This window comes from Bos grunniens, chromosome 13 (genome assembly GCF_055505025.1).
Source record: "Bos grunniens cultivar Pamir isolate PY7600 chromosome 13, Bosgru_T2T1.0, whole genome shotgun sequence".
NCBI lineage: Eukaryota > Metazoa > Chordata > Mammalia > Artiodactyla > Bovidae > Bos > Bos grunniens.
Genome location: NC_141177.1, coordinates 57,722,930 through 57,746,464, shown reverse-complemented (window position 1 = coordinate 57,746,464; position 23,535 = coordinate 57,722,930). Strand labels below are relative to the sequence as shown.

General features: G+C 39.6%; 1 protein-coding gene, 1 long non-coding RNA gene and 1 other non-coding gene across 7 annotated transcripts in view; 2 read left to right on the top strand and 1 right to left on the bottom strand.

Moving 5' to 3' along the window:
* The window catches only part of ENKUR (enkurin, TRPC channel interacting protein), a 65,443-nt gene that overhangs the window by 30,363 nt on the left and 11,545 nt on the right, over positions 1 to 23,535 (bottom strand). For 2 of the 5 annotated variants that reach the window (XM_086334351.1, XM_086334355.1), the window contains 3 exons: positions 16,242 to 16,465; positions 10,338 to 10,484; positions 436 to 849 (listed from right to left, as the gene is read on the bottom strand). In XM_086334351.1, coding sequence (XP_086190477.1) covers positions 673 to 849; positions 10,338 to 10,484; positions 16,242 to 16,465 — 548 coding nt within the window. In that variant the 3' untranslated portion in view covers positions 436 to 672. Of the gene's footprint in view, positions 1 to 435; positions 850 to 10,337; positions 10,485 to 16,241; positions 16,466 to 23,535 lie in introns of those variants that run through there. The other 3 variants (XR_015139659.1, XM_086334352.1, XM_086334354.1) reach the window with 2 other exon arrangements.
* LOC147361049 (uncharacterized) lies at positions 826 to 23,272 on the top strand. Its single transcript, XR_015139664.1, has 2 exons — positions 826 to 944; positions 21,440 to 23,272. It is a non-coding gene; the product is annotated as an uncharacterized LOC147361049 (long non-coding RNA).
* Positions 8,935 to 9,041, top strand: LOC147361050 (U6 spliceosomal RNA). The gene has a single exon (XR_015140111.1). It is a non-coding gene; the product is annotated as a U6 spliceosomal RNA (small nuclear RNA).

The following is a 23,535-nucleotide window of genomic DNA, read 5'->3' as shown; positions in this document are numbered from 1 at the left end:
TGAAAGTCGAATGTCAGAAAGAAGGTGATTCTCTTTAACAATCCTCAGTGATGCAATTTATAAGTTTTCTCCTTGATTTTATGTTATTTTCTTAATTTTTCTTCCTTCAAATGTAAGCCTCTCAGCCTATATAACATTATGGATATTGAAAATATTAATATGTGTGAATAGCTGCAAATGACACAGGCTACCAGAGAATACATGTAATTTGTGGATCTTTGGAACAACATGTCGAAAACACTTCAGAGTAGTAAAAGTACACGGAGTACACAGTTATTTCTAATTCAAAATACTTTACAGTTTTTAACCTTGTGTTTCTTGTATTAACACAGTGAAGAAAAAAATGTGAAGTTCTAAGTGCTGACTTTTTCAGGGCCCAGAAATGAATGTTTATCTGAAACAAGTACATAATTATAATGAATTATGCTATAGAACTGGAAAATCTAAAATCAAATTTTAATCAGGTTACAAGGAAACCTGGATGCTAGTAAAAAAAAAATTGTGTTCTCTATGTAAGTAAATAATCCAATTTTTCTTTAAAAACTGCCTAAGCATTTTGGTAAAGACTTTTTCTTCATAGTATTTTCCTCCTTGAAAAAACTTATGGTTTCATTTTTATGTTTTCTGTGTTTTTTTTCCATGTGCTAAAATGATTTTATTTTTTAAAATCCACTATTTCTTATTAGCAATATAAATGACTTTGTGCTTTTCAAGGACACCAATGTCGTGCTCCAGCTGCTTCATCTCTTCTTCCAGCTTCTGCTTGCGAATCTTCTTTGGTATGGAGTCAATGAAGACCGAGAGGGACTGAAACTCCTTATGCACCTCTTCCCAGTTCTTTTTCAGCCCCTGCAAATCGTAAAGAAAACTGTATATACCAAAGCAAACCACAGGAGCAGAGTAAATCACAAAGAAAATTGCACTGGGAGGAAAAATGTAAACAGGTAAAGAAAACTGACAAAAATAACTAAAAAATGATATGTGTTTATCAAGTTCTTGGCCATAGTAACAAGACAGACTGTATAGAGGCCAAACCCTATCCTTGATTGTGTGCTCATTTCCCATTGGGAGTATTTATTTTCTTTGTTTTTAATCTTACTGTACTTGTTTTTACCATCAAATACATGTATGTGGAATTATGTGTGGTATGAAACTAAGCTTTTAGCAAATGCTTTGGTAAAAACAACTTAGAACTGATATCCCCAAGCAAAAAAAAATTTTTTTTGAACAGGAAATTATTTCTTAAAAAAATTTTAGTTCAACAGAGAAATCATCAAAACACTAGATTCTGACATACATGGACATGTTTTCTTGTATTCGACTAAATGGAATGGTATAAAATGATGAAATTCAAATTAACAAGAGATGATCTTTTATGTGTTTTCAATATCAGCAAGAATTCTTCCTCCACATAGTTAAGAGATCTATACTTTCCATTAATCTCTTCTACAAATGACTGAAATGTCATGCTAATTCAATAAGGTATGTGTGTGCACTTAGTCGCTCAGTCAAACCCAACTCTTACGACCCCATGGACTGCAGCCCGCCAGGCTCCTCTGTTCATGGGGATTCTCCAGGCAAGAATACTGGAGTGGGTTGCCATACCCTTCTCCAGGGGATCTTCCCAACTTGGGATTGAACCCAGGTCTCCTGCATTGCAGGCAGATTCTTTACCATCTGAGCCACCAATTCAATAAGGTAGTTAATGTTTAATGTTCTCAGAAACCAACAAATTCAAAATTAGGAATCTCTTTAGGAACAATAATGGTTATTTCCATCTCTGCTTAGTTATTATTTCTTATCACAATGCACTAGAAACCCCACTGACAAAATGATCAAACTGATTGAACTCATGCAATGAAATTTTATAAATTAATGCTTTCTATTGTTCACAATGGGTATACCAATCATGTTATTTACACAAAAATGGAAAGTAAAAACAAAATGGAATATTGCCCTGAAATTATGACCCCTGACACACAGATGGAAAAAGATATCTCATTCAAATGTAAACCAAAAGGAGGTTGGGGTAGATATACTTATGTCAGAAAAATCTGACTTTAAAAGTAAGACTGTAGTAAGAGAAAAAGGGCATTACATAATGATAAAGCGGTTGATACAACAAGAGTATATAACATCTGTAAATATTTATGTTCCCAACATGTGAAGTGAGTGAAGTAAAAATCACTCAGTTGTGTCTTTGCGATGCCATGGACTATACTGTCCATGGATTTTTCCAGGCCAGAATACTGGAGTGGGTAGCCTTTCCCTTCTCCAGGCGATCTTCCCAACCCAGGGACTGCACCTAGATTTCCCACATTGCAGGCAGGTTCTTTACCAGCTGAGCCACAAGGGAAGCCCAACGTAGGAGCGTCATAATATACAAAGCAAATATTACAAATTTAAAGCAAAAAACAGACAACACTATGATTATAGAAGGGGAATTTTAATACCCTACTTCCATTAATGAAAAGATCATCCAGACAGAAAATCAGTAAGGAAGGACTTTAAATGACAGGTTATATCAGATGGATTTTACAGAAATGTAAAGAATTTTCCATCCAAATGACTAAAAAAGCATACTCTTCTCAAGTGTACATAGAATATTCTCCAGAATATATCATATATTATGTCATAAATCAAGTCTTAAAAAATTTAAGAGGACTGAATCATATCAAATATATTTTCTGATCACAGTGGTATGAAACTAGAAACCAACCATATGAAAAAAATCAGAAAATTCATGAATAGGTGGAGATTAAACAACATGATACTGAACAATCAATGGGTCAAAGAAGAAACCAAAAGAGAAGTTTAAAAATACCTTGAATGAAACTAAAACGGAAATATACTAATATTTATAAGATTCAGCAAAAGCAGTTCAAAAATGGAAGTTCATAGTAATAAATGCCTACCTTGAGAAACAAGAACAATCCCAAATAAACAACCTAACATTACACCTCTAGGAACCAGAAAAAGAAGAACAAAGCCCGAAGTTAGTAGAAGGCAATAACAAAGATTAGAGCATAAATAAATAAAATAGAGACTAAAAAGACAATAGAAAAGATCAGTGAAATAATGACTGGTTCTTTGAAAGGATGAACAAATTTAACACAGCTCTAGCTAGATTCACCAAGAAAAAAAAGGACTCACATAAATAAAATCAAAAATGAAAGGGGAGATATTATAATTGATACCACAGAAATACAAAGAATCATGTTGTCTACTATGAACAATTATATGCCAACATAATGGAAAGCTTAGGAGAAACAGATAAATTGCCAGAAGCATACAACCTACCAAGGCTGAATCATGAAGAAAGAGAAAATCTGGACAGACCAATTACTATTAAGAAGATTAAATTAGTAACCAAAAACCTCCCAACAAATAAAAAGTTCAAGATCAGACAGTGGATTCTACCAAACACTCAAAGAAGAATTTTACCAATCCTTCTCAAACTCTTCAAAAAACAGAAGAGAAGGGAACTCTTTCATACTCATTTTATGAGGCTAGCATGATCCTTGTACCAACATCAGACCATGGTGCCACAAGAAAAGAAAATTACAGGCCAATATCCCTTGGAACATAAATGCAAAAGTCCTCAACAAAATATTAGCAAACTGAATTTAACAATCCATTAAAAGAACCATATACAAACATACTTTGGAGATATATCAGACTTGGTTCCAGACCACTTCAATAAAACAAACAACCCACCCTGGGTCGGAATCTAGGGAGGAGGAAATGACAACCCATTCCAGTATTCTTGCCTGGAGAATTCCATGGACAGAGGAGCCTGATGGGCTATATAGTCCACGGGGTCACAAAGAGTCGGACATGACTGAACGACTGAGCACACACATGCACACCATATCATAGTCTATTAAGTGTGCAATAGCATTATGTCTTAAAAAACAAATACTTTAATAAAAAAGTACTATATTGCTAAAAAATGCTAACCATCATATGATAGTGCAGGGTTATGACAAACTTTCAATTTGTAAAAATCTCAATGTCTGTGAAGCACAATAAAACGAAGTACAATAAGACAAGTTATGCTGGTACTGTAATCAAGTGGGGTTTATTCTAGGGGTGCAACAGCCACAAATCAGTCCATGTGATATGCTACATTAGTAAAATAAATGATAAAAATCATATGAGCACCTCAATTGATATAGAAAAAGCATGATAAAATTAAGCTTCCATTTATGATTAAAAAACTCTCAACAAGGTACACATAGAGGAAACATACCTCAACATAATAAAGGTCAAATATGACAAGCCCATAGCTAACATCATACTCAATGGTAAAAAGCTAAAAGTTTTTCTTCTAAGATCAGGAATAAAACAAAGATGCCCACTGTCGCCACTTTCATTTAACATGGTATTGGAAGTCCTAGAAGAACTGTATAAAAAAGATCTTCATGACCAAGATAATCGTGATGGTGTGATCACTCACCTAGAGCCAGACATCCTGGAATGTGAAGTCAAGTGGGCCTTAGAAAGCATCACTACGAACAAAGCTAGTGGAGGTGATGAAATTCAAGTTGAGCTGTTCCAGGTCCTGAAAGATGATGCTGTGAAAGTGCTGCACTCAATATACCAGCAAATTTGGAAAACTCAGTAGTGGCCACAGGACTGGAAAAGGTCAGTTTTCATTCCAATCCCAAAGAAAGGCAATGCCAAAGAATGCTCAAACTACCACACAATTGCACTCATCTCACACGCTGGCAAAGTAATGCTCAAAATTCTCCAAGCCAGGCTTCAGCAATATGTGAACCGTGAACTTCCACATGTTCAAGCTGGTTTTAGAAAAGGCAGAGGAACCACAGATCAAATTGCCAACATCTGCTGGATCATGGAAAAAGCAAGAGAGTTCCAGAAAAACATCTATTTCTGCTTTATTGACTATGCCAAGGCCTTTGACTGTGTGGATCACAATAAACTGTGGAAAATTCTGAAAGAGATGGGAATACCAGACCACTTGACCTGCCTCTTGAGAAACCTATATGCAGGTCAGGAAGCAACAGTTAGAACTGGACATGGAACAACAGACTGGTTCCAAATAGGAAAAGGAGTAGGTCCAGGCTGTATATTGTCACCCTGCTTATTTAACTTCTATGCAGAGTACATCATGAGAAACGCTGGGCTGGAAGAAGCACAAGCTGCAATCAAGATTGCCGGGAGAAATATCAATAACCTCAGATATGCAAATGACACCACCATTATGGCAGAAAGTAAAGAGTAACTAAAAAGCCTCTTGATGAAAGTGAAAGAGGAGAATGAAAAGTTGGCTTAAAGCTCAACATTCAGAAAACTAATATCATGGCATCTGGGGAAACAGTGGAAACAGTGTCAGACTTTATTTTTTTGGGCTCCAAAATCACTGCAGATGGTGACTGCAGCCATGAAATTAAAAGACGCTTACTCCTTGGAAGGAAAGTTATGTCCAACCTAGATAGCATATTCAAAAGCAGAGACATTACTTTGCCAACAAAGGGTTCGTCTAGTCAAGGCTATGGTTTTTCCTGTGGTCATCTATGGATGTGAGAGTTGGACTGTGAAGAAAGCTGAGCACCGGAGAATTGATGCTTTTGAACTGTGGTGTTGGAGAAGACTCTTGAGAGTCCCTTGGACTGCAAGGAGATCCAACCAGTCCATTCTGAAGGAGATCAGCCCTAGGATTTCTTTGAAAGGTCTGATGCTAAAGCTGAAACTCCAGTACTTTGGCCACCTCATGCAAAGAGTTGACTCATTGGAAAAGACTCTGATGCTGGGATGGGTTGGGGGCAGGAGAAGAAGGGGACGACAGAGGATGAGATGGCTGGATGGCATCACTGACTCAATGGACATGAGTTTGAGTGAACTCCGGGAGTTGATGATGGACAGGGAGGCCTGCGATTCATGGGGTCGCAAAGAATTGGACACGACCGAGCGAATGCGCTGAGCTGAGCTGAACTGAGCCAGAGATCAAGAGTGGCATAATTTAAAATTATTGATTATAAAAAAGAAAGAAAATGTAGTCTTTAAAAAGCATAGCTATACATTTAGATTTATGAGGGAATTAGAACTGTCTTACATAACGATACCTTCATAATAAGCCCTCAAATACAATCTTGTAAACTTTTCAGGGGACAAAGTGGTTTATTTCCATGTTAAGATAAAAATGACTACAGGATTGGACACAGTTTATAGAGAAGATTTGTTGAGAAAAAAGGCTACAGATGTTGAACATTTCTTGAGAGAGATTACATCAAGAAAAAAGACAGAAGGAAAAATATCTTTTAAATTTTAAAAAGAGGGGGATGAGTTAAACACAGTTCTTAATAGTGTTTGAGAAGTATTCCAAAAAGAAGTCTTCAAAAGAGTTCTATTTTTCCATAGCCTTTCATTATGAAATGGGAAATGTGTTTCCAGAGTGCTCTACAGGGGTACCCACTGCAGAGGTGAAATCTATGTATTTATACACTTTGAAATATCAAAGGTTTTTTTCAAAGCTCCTTGGGTGATATTTCCCTATTACTTGTGGTCACAGCAGCTATACGTTTCACAGTATTTCTTTTTAAAGGAGAGTTTGCTTTATATTCTAGTTTGTACAATAACATTTGGTTCAAAGTCAACTGCTAGGTATGGGAACTAAATGTGATTAATATTTCAGATTGTATTGAAATAACCTCTTTGCTATTTTTTAGTTATTTCATCTAAAAAAAAAATCTTTTATGCACTGCAGCAAACCTGATTTTCCCTTATTTTTATATCTTAATTTTCCTTCCTTCTGGTCTGATACTGAAGCAATGTTGTTAATTTTGGGGAAACTTCATATAGGGAGAAGCTGTCACAAAATAGTAAAAAGTGTCTTCAGCTCCAGGCTCCTCTGCTGCCACCCCACCCCCATCCGTTTTTTACCTTCTAGCTCTGCTCTGTAACTAGGTGGTAGGTGTTAGGGGGGAGAGTATTAATCCCTGTGGGCTGCTCTTTCCCCAGTGTTTGCCCCCAGCCGCTGCCTGAGTTCAGCCACGGAGGGCACTGGTGGGAGGAAAGTGAGCTTGGGGCATTTCTTCCCCCTCCTCGATGTCACCTGGACACGACTGGCCCTTCCATTTGTGACTACAATGCCCATCAGGGACCCCTCTTCCAGGCTCCAGCTCCCACCTGGCTCTGGTAATGCTGTTTCCAGCCCCTGTCTTTCCAGCCTAGGGTGGTGGTGATTCCCACTGTCCCTAGTCCTGGGTGCCTCAATGTTCCCCACTGGTTCCCTTTAGCGCTGCTTCACCTCTGTAAGTAGCTCCTTTGTAAATTCTCTTCAGAATCCCTGTCCAGCATGTTTCCTGAATCCCTGGTGGATAGAGCTTCCCGCTGTTATACTCTGTGCGCGTGTGTGCTATGTGGTGAGAAAACACCTCCCCGGGGACTGGTGGATGTGCCTTTAGTCCCTCTTTGTTGCTGTCCTTTAGTTGCTCAGTCCTGTCCGACTCTTTGTAAGCCCACGGACTGTAGCCTGTCAGGCTCCTCTGTCCATGGGATTCTCCAGGCAAGATTTCTGGAGTGGGTTGCCATTTCCTCCTCCAGGGTGTCTTACCGACTGAGGGATCAAACCTGCATCTCCTGCACCGACAGGTGGATTCTTTACCACTGAGCCACCAGGGAAGCTGCCCCTCTTTAGCTAGTTGTTAATTGTGTGAACCAGGGCAAATGTAAGCCAAACTCCAAGCTCCCTGAAAGTAAGGACCACATTTATTTTGCTCATAATGGTATCCTTTGGGCTGGGTAGAAGGCCTAGAACATGGTAGATGTTCAGGAGATGAATGGATGGATGGATGAACAAAAGAGCCCATTTAATATATTTGCATTTTATATCCTCACCTGGGAAATGAGAAGTTTGGAATCTTTAGGCCAGATGATTCCTTCCTGGATAATGGGACTGTAATTCTAAAGAACAAGCAGAATGAATCCTACCTGGGGACATGTGAACATATTGTCACAGAGTGACACACAGCTCAACCAGGGGAGGGAGCAGTGTTCAGGGCTTGTTAGAAACAGAGCCAGTGGCTTTGTTACCATGGCAGCTACACTACTCAGGCTAACAAGGCATCCAAGGTGGGGTCAGCTACTGTCCATCAGAGTGTATGCAAAGAAACGGCATGACCACATTAGGAAGCCAAGGCTTGCTGATCTACTATGGAGGTGCCTGAGCAAAGAGCCTTTTCCTTCCCAGGGAAGTTCTTCCTCTCTTTTCCTATCTTTCAGCATTATTTAGATACAAAATGGCTTTCACAAAAGCACATAAGTTTTAAGAATGGCAGAGTCAGAAAGAAGGAGGGGAGAAAGGAGAGTAAGAGGGAGGGACGGAACCAAGAGCAGAGCTCTTCCTGAAAGTGACAGGCAGCCACGTCTGCCAGCCTTCTTGCCTGCCTGTCCTCCCTTCTTCTTTCCAGCGCACTATTATTAATCATCCGGGTTTACACCGGGCACCAGGTTAGACAATGCAGAGACTGCTGACCACAGAGAGACTTGGTTCCTGCCCGCAGGCCACTCCTGTCCAGTGGGACACTCTCTTACTTTGTAGTTTAAGGCCCAGCTAAAGACCTACCTACATCTCGCAGTGGATGTTCATGCCTGGGAACCTTATAAAACATGATCTATACATAGACACATATCTCTGTATGTACACATATACAGAGCACCTCTCATCAACTAAATCACAACATTATTCAGAGCAGAAATTTTCTTATGACTCTTGGGGCTTAGCATGATACTCTATGCTGCTGCTGCTGCTAAGTCACTTCAGTCATGTCCGACTCTGTGCAACCCCACAGACAGCAGCCCACCAGGCTCCTCCATCCCTGGGATTCTCCAGGCAAGAACACTGGAGTGGGGTGCCATTGCCCTCTCCGGATACTCTATGCAGAACAGGTATTTAATAAATGTTCATTGGTGCTCGATTCGGCAGCACATATACTAAAACTGGAATGATACAGAGAAGATTAGCATGGCCCCTGTGCGAGGATGACACACAGATTTGTGAAGTATTCCATATTTTTAAAAATAAATAAATAAATAAAAAATAAATGTTTATTGATGATTATGATGACAGATAAAATGTTAAGAATTTATAACAGCATATGAATCCCTTTTTTGATAGAAACTAATGTAAAAATATATTTTTTTCTGTTTTAAAAAGGTCACTAGAAATTGTTTTGTAGAAAGTTTTCACAGTAACAAAACAAGGAATAAAGTACTATTTTTACCTCTATAAGAGACAGGATGACTCTAGAAGAATATAAGTAGATGCTTACTAAATACTCTCTAAAGATGATTGAGCAACTGTGTTCATATCCCCCAAATATTTTAAATGCTTCAGATAAAAGTCTTGCATTAAAAACTCCAACATAAGTGTCTTTAAGTCTATTTTAGTCAAAATAAAGAAATCATAGGTAAAACGTAACACTTGGTTATTTTAAAATCTAGACATTTGCTTATAAGAAAGAAAAAAAAAGTTGGTCTAGGGACAGGACAGTTTCAATTATTCTAGAGCTCCACCTAGTGAAAAATATCTATTTTATGAATATTATTTTTGAAAAATTCAGGGCCATGGGAATGGAAATAAAAATGCTTTTTTGCTTTATTTATGCATATTCATGTAACAGTTGGACTATAAAGAAAGCTGAGCACCGAAGAATTGATGCTTTTGAACTGTGGTGTTGAAGAAGACTCTTGAGAGTCCCTTGGACTGCAAGGAGATCCAACCAGTCCATCCTAAAGGAGATTGGTCCTGGGTGTTCATTCGAAGGACTGATGTTGAAGCTGAAACTTCAGTACTTTGGCTACCTGATGCAAAGAGCTAACTCATTGGAAAAGACCCTGATGCTGGGAAAGATTGAGGGCACGAGGAGAAAGGGATGACAGAGGATGAGATGGTTAGAGGGCATCATCCACTCAATGGACATGAGTTTGAGCAAGCTCTGGGAGTTGGTGATGAACAGGGAGGCCTGGCGTGCTGCCATTCATGGGGTTGCAAAGAGTCAGACACAACTGAGCAACTGAACTGAACTGATGCATATTCACTGAAGGAGAAAGTGAACTTTCTTATGACACTACTCAGAAAAAAACAGAAGCTCACTCAGTCAGAAAAGAATTATTATTCAACAATCCTTATATTACAACATTTTGCTCTTCCCAAAGAAACAGCTTTGCTGCATGTAATTGTCACTGTAACCAAAAGACAGTGTTCTGATTTCAAAAATCAAAGTGCTGGGCTTAATGATCATTGATGTTAGGCCCTCCTTTCAGAAATGTTCCAAAGAATTCCACACAGACGTGAATTACAGAACGCTTACCTGCAGAACTGCTTCCCTTTCTTCATCAGATAGCCTTTTCATAGCTGCTTTCCTGAGGTTTTCCTGGATATAGTTATCATATTCTTCTTGGGCTTTCTTTACTTCCTCGTTTCGCTTACATATATATTCAGGTGTGACACCATAATCCTTACAAAGATTTTTCAGAAAAAAAAAAATCCTGAAAGTTATCTTGTATATGTGTACATACCAAGCAAAGATTAGGAGCAAAAGAGATGTTACAGACTTAAAGCCTTTGCTCAAAACACTGCAAATTGACAAGTCAGTGATTTTTTTGTTTTTCCTATTGGGAACTAGTAGCTTTTATCTTGAGGTCTCTTTTGCATAATTTTGTTTTGTTTTTTTTTTTTAAAGAAGATAAATGCTTCTAATGCATTGTAAAAACAGATTCTTAAAACTACTAGGCACATCTGCTTTAAGAAAAAAAAATTGACTTGGGCCCCTAAGGTTGTTTTTGGAAATACAAAATACAATTTTAGGCTCCTGGGCTGCTTATAAGGACTGACAGTGAAGCAATCAGCTGTGATTCTTTCAAGTTAGTGAATGTGTTGATACCACTGTGCAGAGACACAGAACTACTCCCCTGTTCATTCTCCAAAAAAACTATTTGAGGATGTACTTGGTGGCAGCTACACTAGTGAATAAGAAAGGCAGTTTCTGTCCTCACCGAATGTGTTTTCTGTGGGGAGAAAAGCTCATCAAAAAGAGATTATAAAATAACATTTATAAATACAGTAAGAAGAAAGAGAGTCATGAGAACTAATTGAGATAAAATGTCAGGGAAGATCTCTCTGAGGAAGCAGCTGTTGAGAGATATGAGTCATTGAAACTATGCACAAATATCCTGGTTCTTCTCCTTGGAGGCAATACTTCCCTGCTCCCCTTTCAAGTAAGATGTAGCCATGTGACCAGCATTATCCCGTGCGAGTGCAAGTAACTTCTGTCCTTTTTGAATCTTATGAACTAATGGATGACTTGCCATGTTCTTTTTCTCTCTGGTATGATGTTCTTTTTCTCTCTGGTATGCTTTGGGTTGCTGGGTCCTGGAATGAGGACTGGAAGTAGAGCTCCCAGCAACCCTCAAAAGGACATGCAGCACAAGGAAGCACTAAAACTTAAGTTACTTTTAGTTACTTAAGTTTGGGGGTTGTTAGCCACAGCATAACCCAACCTAATCCTGACTGAACAAGGGATAGAAACCTTAGCTATTAATATAAATGTGCTCTGGAAAGTTGCAAAGCACTATACAGATAAACACTAAGAGCTCAGTACTCTGAGCATTTAGTTATTAGTACTCTGGGTAAATTAGTTCAATGGTAACCAGTTCAGTCCACTTCAGGAAACACTGAGAGCAACACCTCTTTTCAGCTCAGTACAATTAGTGAGGTTCATAATGATGATTCTGTGTCATCACAAGAGATTATATGTGGCATATTCTGTTTAAGAAAAAGAACTGCCTCACAGATGAGGAAAAGCTGCAGTGATCTGAAATATTCTCATGTGCTGGATCACTGAGAGCTAATGCATACTATTGATATTAATAATTGCATATATTATAATATCCACTCATCATTGAATTTTTACTAGGTGCCAGGTATTGTGTCAAGTGCTTAATATATTTTATATCATTTAATCATCACAATGCTGTGATAAATCTAATAACTTGTTAAAAAAAATCATGGAGTTAAGTAAGTGGCAGAGTTAGAATTTGAAATGCTGTCTTACTATTATCTCTGTATAACTCAGGCCAACATCCATGCTTCACTGTGCTAACACAAATTGCCCTCATGGCACAAATGGGTACACAATACTTTACTTGGAACTAAAACATGAGGTTCGCTCATTTTTAAAAAATGGCATCACCCTAAAAAGGACCTACTGTCTCACTTAACAATAATAGATTTTAAAACTTAACTCTGGTAAGTGGAAAGTAAGCTGAGTTAGTCCTTCCCGAGCTCTGACTGCTTAGCCACCAAGAGTATTACTACTACTACTACTAAGTCACTTCAGTCATGTCCGACTCTGTGCGACCCCATAGACGGCAGCCCACCAGGCTCCCCGGTCCCTGGGATTCTCCAGGCAAGAACACTGGAGTGGGTTGCCATTTCCTTCTCCAATGCATGAAAGTGAAAAGTGAAAGTGAAGTCGCTCAGTCGTGTCTGACCCTCAGCAACCCCATGGACTGCAGCCTTCCAGGCTCCTCCATCCATGGGATTTTCCAGGCAAGAGTACTGGAGTGGGGTGCCATTGGAGCAGAGAATCTGCATTGCTTGGTAGACAAGCTCAGGTAGACTAACCTAGCATTTTTCTGTCTCTGTGATGGAGACTCAATTTCCTGTTCAAGGCAGAAAATGTATCGAAGTGGGCGGCTTACACAGAATGCAGCCATGAGGAGGGGGACACACAGCATGATCGTCAAAGGAGAAGGGGTGTTTTGTGTGTGTGTGTGTGTGAGATGGTGGAGAAATGATGGTGGAAATGGTTTTAAAAAGCCAGGAGAATGAAATTTCTGCTTTTCAACACCCTATGGGACAGGAAGTCTGAGCAGCCTCCAGGGGCCATAGAAGGAGGAAGTATCAAAGAGAAGCTTGAAATCTTCATTGGCGTGTGCTGCCAGCTCCCAGACTCCTACTGAGGTGTCTTAGCCAACTGAGCATCAGGGGTTTTTCAGGGACTAAGTAGTTTTTCTCTAACAATGGCCTTGAGGATCCTGTTTTGATTGTGAACAGGCATTGGATTCATCATGGTGGATCACCAGATGACCTTAATGCAAGCCCCTCAACCATCACTATTACAATTTCTTTTTTCCTCTTCCTTTCTTTTTTGCCACAAGTTATTATTAAGCATAGGCTTCCCCAGTGGTTCAGAGGTAAAGAATCTGCCTACAAGGCTGGAGCCACAGGAGATGTGGGTTCAATCCATGGCTTGGGAAGATCCCCTGAAGGAGGGCATGGCAACCCACTCCAGTATTCTTGCCTGAAGTATCCCATGGACAGAGAGGAGGCTGGTGGGTTATAGTCCACAAGGTCACAAAGAGTCGGACACTACTGAAGCAACTGAGCACGCACACATTATATTATGTACTGGAAAAAGAAATGGCAACCTACTCCAGCATTCTTCCCTGGAGAACCCCATGGACAGAGGGGATTCTGTAGCCCTGGCAGGCTACAGTCCATGGAGTCACAAAGACTCAGACACGACTGAGTGACTAAGCACGCTCATTATTATGCATTACTATTCTTTAGAATTTTGTACTCATACTATGTGTGTTTCCAGCATTTTTGTGTTTGATAATCATGCAAAGTAAAATAGGTTTCATGTAAGGTTCTTTTCATAAGCTTTTTAAGCTTTAAACTTCTACATTTAAACAGCTAAACCCATGCTTCTATAATTTTCAGCAATGAAATCATATGCTTATCTGATAAGCACCTTTTCAGATAGAAATGAAGGTCCTGAAAAGACTATTGTTCAGTACTTTCAAGGTCTGTTTTACTCCAAACCATACACAAGTGAATATATTCAAACTGAAATAGTACTGTGAATTATTTACACTACACTGATAGGATGGACAGTTCTAAAGTTGTTTTCCTCTTCATTTCTCTCATTCTGTTACAAAGATAATGTAAAGTGAAAGTGAAAGCTACTCAGTTGTGTCCGACTCTTTGCGACCCCATGGACTATACAGTCCATGGGATTTCCCAGGCAGGAATACTGGAGTGAGTTGCCTTGCCATCCTCCAGGGGATCTTCCTAACCCAGGGATCGAATCCAGGTCTCCCATATTGTGGGCAGATTTTTTATCAGCTGAGCCACCACGGACGCCCAAGATAACGTAAACTAATAACTAAATCCTAGAATATTCTGAAAGGTTATTCCTTCCAGATTTACAATAATGACTGTGCTTCTAGTGACAATTCCACCTCACCAAAAATGAGTATCTTTTAGAGATGGGCTCCAAAATCACTACAGATGGTGACTGCAGCCATGAAATTAAAAGATGCTTACTCCTTGGAAGGAAAGTTATGACCAACCTAGATAGCATATTCAAAAGCAGAGACATTACTTTGCCAACAAAGGTTCGTCTAGTCAAGGCTATGGTTTTTCCTGTGGTCATGTATGGATGTGAGAGTTGGACTGTGAAGAAGGCTGAGCGCCAAAGAATTGATGCTTTTGAACTGTGGTGTTGGAGAAGACTCTTGAGAGTCCCTTGGACTGCAAGGAGATCCAACCAGTCCATTCTGAAGGAGATCAGCCCTGGGATTTCTTTGGAAGGAATGATGCTAAAGCTGAAACTCCAGTACTTAGGCCACCTCATGTGAAGAGTTGACTCATTGGAAAAGACTCTGATGCTGGGAGGGATTGGGGGCAAGAGGAGAAGGGGACAACAGAGGATGAGATGGCTGGATGGCATCACTGACTCGATGGATGTGAGTCTGGGTGAACTCCGGGAGTTGGTGATGGACAGGGAGGCCCAGAGTGCTTCGATTCACGGGGTTGCAAAGAGTCGGACACGACTGAGCGACTGATCTGATCTGATCTAATTCTTAAATATACTAAGAACTGAAATTAAGGAAAACAACTGTAGTTTTCCTTTACTAAACTACATGTTGTTGTTCATTCCAAATTCTCTGTACTTTCACCATACTAGATTTGGACCAAATGCAGACTTCAGGGGAATGAGCATTGACAATCTAGAGAATTTGTTCAGTGAGAGCACTGTTTTTTAATTGAAGTAAAGGTGATTTACAATAGTATTATCAGTTTTAGGTGTACAACATAATGGTTCAAAATTTTTATAAATTATAGACTATATATACCATTTAAAGCTGTTTAAAAATGTTGGCTATATTTCCCTTGTAGCTTACTTGTTTAATATATCCTAGTAGCTTATTTATTTTATCCATACTAATTTGTACCTCTTAATCCCCTCTACTTTTCCACTTCCCACTGGTAACTATGAGTTTGTCAGAAAGCACCGTTAGTAATAATAGAATCTTTATGAATAATTTGAATATCAGGTCTTTTTAAAAATTACAGTAGTCAATTATATAACACTTTATTACTTGAAAATTTTCCCCATTCTGGTTTTAGCACTGAAAGCCCTGCATGTTGGGGAAAACTTAGTCCCGGGCAACTGGACAGCTGGTCATCCTATGAAAGATCTTCTCTTTTGGAAGCTAAGATGAACTATTGCAGTAATAGGAGAAAAAGGTGAAATTACTGAACCATAACTTTGAAGAGGTTTTTAATGTGAAGAAGCATTATCATCTTGAAATACTGCTAATACTTTAAATTATAGGCAACACTATGTGAAATGCTGAGTCTGGGTCTCTGTAGACAAAGTCAGTAAAGTATATACATGAAATTGCCATCTTAATTGATAGGGATATGTGACAAGTAAAGATATAAACAAATGATAATTATCTTATAAATAACCAAGTTTAGTGAATTTGTTCATTGTTTTTCGTGTACATTAGCTGTCAGCTTGCTAAAAGCTTACTATTAAGAGCTAACTAGCTAGTTGAGTGATAGATCAATCTATGCCAAATCTTCACCTTGAATTTTTTTTAAAAATTCTATTTTCTTTCTCTATTATTTTTATAATTTTTTATTAGAAGGTAATTGCTTTATAATACTGTGCTGATATCCACAATACTACTTAATTTTAAAACAAATTTTTATTGGAGTATAGTTGCTTGCAATGTTGTGTTTCTGTCTTATAGCAAAGTGAATCAGCTATGTGTTTACATATATCCCCTCTTTTGGGGATTTCCTTCCCATTAGGTCACCACAGAGCATCAAGTCAAGTTCTCTGTGCTATACAGTAGGTTCTCATTAGTTATCTATTTTATACATATCAGATTTTATTAATCTATCATAAGGCTACCTTTTTATTGATGTACTTTGGAACCAGTCCTGAAGTTTCAAGGTCATGCTTGTCTCCAGTTCTTTTGTCAACATAAATTGGTTTAGGCTTTTTAGCCACTCCCATAATGACATCAGCTGCATTTGTATTTATAAAATTTTTTTCACTCTGTATTCCCATGACTGGATGGTCAGTCCTCAATGGCACAGGTGGCTTTCTGCGCTCATTCCATTCAAACTTTTTTTCTGTTAGACATAACGTTTCCATTGTTAATGTTAAACCATAAACATGTCTACTCAGTACTATTTATAACATCCAGATATTTTACCATTAGTATATTAGAGTTGTATTAAAAATATATTCAAATATTTAAGGTAAAAATCAGTAATCACAAATGCAAAATATTAAATGTGAAATAATCAATATGTTGAAGAACAATATAAAAATCTAAGGGAAGAAAATAAACTCCCTAAATCATATGTGAGCTAATACATTTTTATTAGCTATTATGAAAACATTTTCTTATAAAGATTTCAACAAATATTTAGTTTGCCCATTGAAAAAGTTCAAAGAAACATGAAAACATTTTTCTGAGTACTTTCAATATTATGAATAATCATTTTCACAGGAAAGTTACTATAAAATCACAAAGTAAAGAAATCAAACTTGATGTATTGAAAGTCCAAGAATCTGTGAAATTTTTTGCAGATTATCATTACAATGATTATCATTGATTATTATTACAAGGCATAAAAATCATGTAATAGCTGTGCCTCCAACATGCATCTTAAGAAATAAAGATTACCAATACTGTTGAGGTTTCCTGTTCACTCCTCGCTGATTACATTTCACCTCCTTAAATAACTACTATCCAGAGTTTACCTTATTTCCCTATTCCACATTCTCTTAATTAGCAGATGAAACTGGCTGTTTCTACACAGTCTCTTTGACTTGACCATTCTGACTCACCTGTTTTGATACAGCCACATAGAAGTGGTTTGTCAAAAAGCTAAAATGTAAAATAATTACATTTTATTTCCCAGAACCAAAGGCAACAACTATCTTGACAAAACCTTACTCAAATCTTAACCCCAAACACAACTACTAGGTACTTTGTCTTTATTCATTTCTGTACTGTTTGAACTTTTAAATCATTTTATATAACCTTTATTATAAGAAAAAAAACAGTATTTTATTATTAAAGGTCTATGAAATGGATTGATCTCTTGTTATGGGCTGAATTGTGTCCTGACCCCCATATTCATATGTTGAAGCCCTAAAGCCCAGTACCTCAGAACGGTACTGTAGATGAACATAGTTTTAAAGAGGGATTTAAGTTAAAATGAAGGCATCAGGGTGCTACTGCTGCTGCTGCTAAGTCGCTTCAGTCGTGTCCGACTCTGTGCGACCCCATAGATGTCAGCCCACTAGGCTCCTCCTTTCCTGGGATCCTCCAGGCAAGAATACTGTAGTGGGTTGCCATTTCCTTCTCCAATGCATGAAAGTGAAAAGTGAAAGTGAAGTCGTTCAGTAGTGCCCGACTCTTAGCGACCCCATGGACTGCAGCCTACCAGGCTCCTCCATCCATGGGATTTTCCAGGCAAGAGTACTGGAGTGGGGTGCCATTGCCTTCTCCACGAATGATCTCCTTATAAAAGGAGGAAATTCGGACACAAACACAGAAGGAAGACCATGTGAAGACACAGGGAGAAGATAGCTATCTAGAAGCCAAGAAGAGAGGTCTCAGAAGAAATGAACCCTGTAAATATCTTGATGGTGTTTTTGTTTGTTATTGGCTGCACCTTGAGGCATGTGGGATTTGTTTCTCCGACCAGGGATTGAACCCATAATCCCTACAATGGAAGCACAGAGTCCTAACCACTGGACTGTCACATAATTCCGGGAAACACCCTGATCTTCGATGCTAGCTCTCAGAATTGTGACAAAATAAATTTCTACTTAAGCTACTCCATGGGGCTTTCCAAGCGGCAGTAGTGGTAAACAATCCACCTGCTAATGCCGGAGACAGTAAGAGACATAGGTTCGATCTGGGCTGGGAAGATCCCCTGGAGAAGGAAATGGCAACCCACTCCAGTATTCTTGCCTGGAGAGTCCCATGCACAGAGGCGCCTGGAGGGCTACAGTCCATAGCGTCTCAAAGAGTCAGACATGACTGAAGCAGCTTAGCACGCACATACTCGTTAGGGTAGCAGCCCTGCTGCTGCTGCTGCTAAGTCACATCAGTCGTGTCCGACTCTGTGCGACCCCGTAGACGGCAGCCCACCAGGCTCCCCCATCCCTGGGATTCTCCAGGCAAGAACACTGGAGTGGGTTGCCATTTCCTTCTCCAGTCCATGAGAGTGAAAAGTGAAAGTGAAGTCGCTCAGTCGTGTCCGACTCTTAGCGACCCCATCGACTACAGCCTACCAGGCTCCTTTGTCCATGGGATTTTCAAGGCAAGAGTACTGGAGTGGGGTGCCATTGCCTTCTCCTAGCAAACCAATATACCCCTGATAATTCTATACCCCCCACAAATATTATATAGGAAGCTTTCAATATTCACTTAGTCATTGATTCATGCAATATGTTTTTGCTGAATACTATGTTCCCAGGTACTGCTCTAGGAACTGTGGGTACAGCAGTGAACAAAGGACACAAAGCCCCCTTTCTGATGGAGTTTACATGATAGTGGGGGATGGAAAAATGTAATGTGTAGACTACGATGTATGTATTTGCTTGAACAATATGTAAAACTGTTTCTTGTTCTTGACCTACAAAAATAGTTATCTTCTTCCTATTTAACATACTACTGAGATGTTGTGAATTGTCAGAAATTGAATTGTGGAGTTCTTACAAAGCCTGGAGCAGAGAATAAACCTGTTACAACCCAAATATTTCCCATCTACTAAAACAGACTCATTGGAAAAGACTCTGATGCTGGGAGGGATTGGGGGCAGGAGGAGAAGGGGACGACAGAGGATGAGATGGCTGGATGGCATCACTGACTCAATGGACGTGAGTCTGAGTGAACTCCGGGAGTTGGTGATGGACAGGGAGGCCTGGCGTGCTGTGATTCATGGGGCTGCAAAGAGTCGGACACAACTGAGCGACTGAACTGAACTGAACTGAAACATACCCAAGTAAGGATGGTATAACCATTTTGCCTAAAAAGCCAGAGGCTTTAAAAAAAATTAATTTATCTGTTTTAATTGGAGGCTAATTACTTTATAATATTGTAGTGGTTTTTGCCATACATTGACATGAATCAGCCACGGGTGTACATGTGTTCCCCATCCTGAACCCCCCTCCCACCTCCCTCCCTATCCCATCCCTCAGGGTCATCCCAGTGCACCAGCCCTGAGCACCCTGTCTCATGCATCGAACCTGGACTGGCGATCTTTTTCACATATGATAATATACATGTTTCAATTCTATTCTCTCAAATCATCCCACCCTTGCCTTCTCCCACAGAGTCCAAAAATCTGTTCTTTACATCTGTGTCTCTTCTGCTGTCTCACATATAGGGTCATTGTTATCATCTTTCTAAATTCCAAATATATGTGTTAATATACTGTATTGGTGTTTTTCTTTCTGACTTACTTCACTCTGTATAATAGGCTCCAGTTTCATCCACCTCATTAGAACTGATTCAAATACATTCTTTTTAATAGCTGAGTAATTAGTCCATTGTGTATATGTACCAAACTTCTTTATCCATTCATCTGCCAATGGACATCTAGGTTGCTTCCATCTCCTGGCTATTGTAAACAGTGCTGCGATGAACATCGGGGTACATGTGTCTCTTTCAACTCAAAACCAGAGGCTTTTATAAGTTCACATGAGAAATATTTAGAAGCCAAATTTAATTATGAGTTGAAAGTGCATGCAGATGACTTCCTTAACTAAAGCTTTAGAAATGCATTTAAGAGGCAAAAGTGAATTCTCAGAAAATAAAGCAACAGTTTAGGAAGACTGATAACTCATTCTTAGTTGAGTAAGTCAGATAAGGCAATGGCACCCCACTACAGTACTCTTGCCTGGAAAATCCCATGGATGGAGGAGCCTGGTAGGCTGCAGTCCATGGGGTCGCTAAGAGTCAGGCACGACTGAGTGACTTCACTTTGACTTTTCACTTTTATGCCTTAGAGAAGGAAATGGCAACCCACTCCAGTGTTCTTGCCTGGAGAATCCCAGGGACGGGGGAGCCTGGTGGGCTGTGTCTATGGGGTCGCACAGAGTTGGACACGACTGAAGTGACTTAGCAGCAGCAGCAGTTGAGTAAGTAAATTATAAATCTTCCTTTGTGGTTGTGCGCTGGATGAAGCCTAAAGCCTACCCCCATCTTACTGTATGGTGTATCTACCTAAGCATCATCTCGTCTATCAACACAAGAGTGGAGGATGGCAATGGGGCTGCTGCTTCGTCGCTCAGGCATGTCTGACTCTTTGCAGACAATGTGGGGAGGTTTGGAAAAAGGGGTGAGGATGTCTAGTCACAAATTATTCCCCCTGATATCTATATTCTCTACGACCACAATTGACTGCCAAATCCGAAAGCCAAATGATTTGGTTTCTTTCTAGGCTTCCCTGATAGCTCAGCTGGTAAAGAATTTGCCTACAATGCAGGAGACCCCGGTTCGAATCCTGGGTCAGGAAGAGCTGCTGGAGAACAGATAGGCTACCCACTCCAGTATTTTTGGGCTCCCCTGGTGGCTCAACTGGTAAAGAATCCACCTGCAGTGTCGGAGGTGGATTCGATCCCTGGGGTGGGAAGATCCATGGAGAAGGGAACGGCTACTCACTCCAGTGTTCTGGCCTGGAGAATTCCAGGGACTGTATAGTCCATGGGGTGGCAAAGAGTCAGACACAACTGAGCAATTCTGACTTTCACTTTTCACTTTAGGCTGTAACAAAATTGCAATATCAACAGGGTCTCGTAGTCATGCAGATGTTCCACTACTTGAATTCAGAGAAATGTTCATATACCTTGTAGGTATTTTTCAGTGTGTCTAGGAAGTTACTGTGTTCAAAATGGCAGTATATGCACAAAGAGACTGGTAGCTGTTTGGCCTATGTTACCTAAAACGTTGTTTCACCGCATGGGCTTTTATTTTATCTTATTTTGATGGACCTTTAAAGCTCTTGTAAAACCCCAAATTTTTTATTCTTAAGGCCAATGAATTTTTGTGTTTGTTTTACCTTATAACATTTCATGCAAAGATGAAATGGTATGGGCCTAAGAGAAGCAGAAGATATTAAGAAAAGGTGGCAAGAATACACAGAAGAACTATACAAAAAAGATCCTCACGACCCAGATGATGATGATGTGATCACTCACCTAGAGCCAGACATACTGCAATGTGAAGTCAAGTCGGCCTTAGGAAGTATCACTAAGAACAAAGCTAGTGGAGGTGATGGAATTCCAATTGAGCTCTTTCAAATGCTAAAAGATGATGCTGTGAAAGTGCTGCATTCAATATGTCAGCAAATCTGGAAAACTCAGCAGTGGCCACAGGACTGGAAAAGGTCAGTTTTCATTCCAATCCCAAAGAAAGGCAATGCCAAAGAATGCTCAAACTACCACACAATTGCACTCATCTCACACGCTAGTAAAGTAATCCTCAAAATTCTCCAAGCCAGGCTTCAGCAATCGTGAACCGTGAACTTCCAGAGGTTAAAGCTGGTTTTAGAAAAGGCAAAGGAACCAGAGATCAAATTGCTAACATCTGCTGGATCATTGAAAAAGCAAGCGAGTTCCAGAAAAACATCTACTTCTGCGTTATTGACTACGCCAAAGCTTTTGACTGTGTGGATCACAATAAACTGTGGAAAATTCTTAAAGAGATAGGAATACCAGACCACCTGACCTGCCTCTTGAGAAACCTGTATGCAGGTCAGGAAGCAACAGTTAGAACTGGACATGAACAACAGACTGGTTCCAAATAGGCAAGGAGTACATCAAGGCTGTACATTGTCATCCTGCTTATTTAACTTCTATGCAGAGTACATCATGAGAAACGCTGGGCTGGAAGAAGCAAAAGCTGGAATCAAGATTGCCGGGAGAAATATCAATAACCTCCGATATGCAGATGATAACACCCTTACGGCAGAAAGTGAAGAGGAACTAAAAAGCCTCTTGATGAAAGTGAAAAGGGAGAGTGAAAAAGTTGGCTTAAAGCTCAACATTCAGAAAACTAAGGTCATGGTATCCAGTCCCATCACTTCATAGCAAATAGATGGAGAAACAGTGGAAACAGTGTCAGACTTTATTTTGGGAGGCTCCAAAATCACTGCAGACGGTGATTGCAGTCATAAAATTAAAAGACGCTTACTCCTTGGAAGGAAAGTTATGACCAACCTAGACAGCATATTAAAAAGCAGAGACATTACTTTGTCAACACAGGTCCGTCTAGTCAAGGCTATGGTTTTTCCAGTGGTCATGTATGGTTGTGAGGGTTGGACTGTGAAGAAAGCTGAGTGCCGAAGAATTGATGCTTTTGAACTGTGGTGTTGGAGAAGACTCTTGAGAGTCCCTTGGACTGCAAAGAGATCCAACCAGTCCATCCTAAAGGAGATCATTCCTGGATGTTCATTGGAAGGACTGATGTTGAAGCTGAAATTCCAATACTTTGGCCCCCTGATGTGAAGCGCTGACTCATTTGAAAAGACCCTGATGTTGGAAAAGATTGAAGGCAGGAGGAGAAGGGATGACAGAGGATGAGATGGTTGGATGGCATCACCGACTCAATGGACGTGAGTTTGGGTGAACTCTGGGAGTTGGCGATGGACAGGGAGGCCTGGCGTGCTGCAGTTCATGGGGTCGCAAAGAGTCGGACATGACTGAGTAACTGAACTGAACTGAACTACCTTATAATGTTTATAAGAGGAGAGACAGACTTCATCTCTTTTTTCTTATTTGAAACTTAGGATTTACAGTTTGGTAGTTGTGCTATGTAATATGCTTAACTTTGGTGAGTATTCATAAGGACTCAAGTAATATCACTGGTCCTAAGGCACTTAAGGAATTAAATTCTATTTTAAGATTTTCCAGTATTCTTGAGTGGCTGTGCATTGCAAAATAACACTCGAGGAAAAGACAAGAGACTTTCAAAGACCTGAATTTAAACATTAATATTGTATTTTCATACTTGCTTCTTCCATCTTTCCTAATAATGCCCTCATCCTTTATCATGGCATATGGATTATGAGAGGATTGTGGGACACAAACCATTGCCATAGGGAGAAGGAGTCACATTTTTGTCAAAAGGTGATACCCTCACTGGGCTTGACATACTGTGTTAGTTCTTTGATCCAAG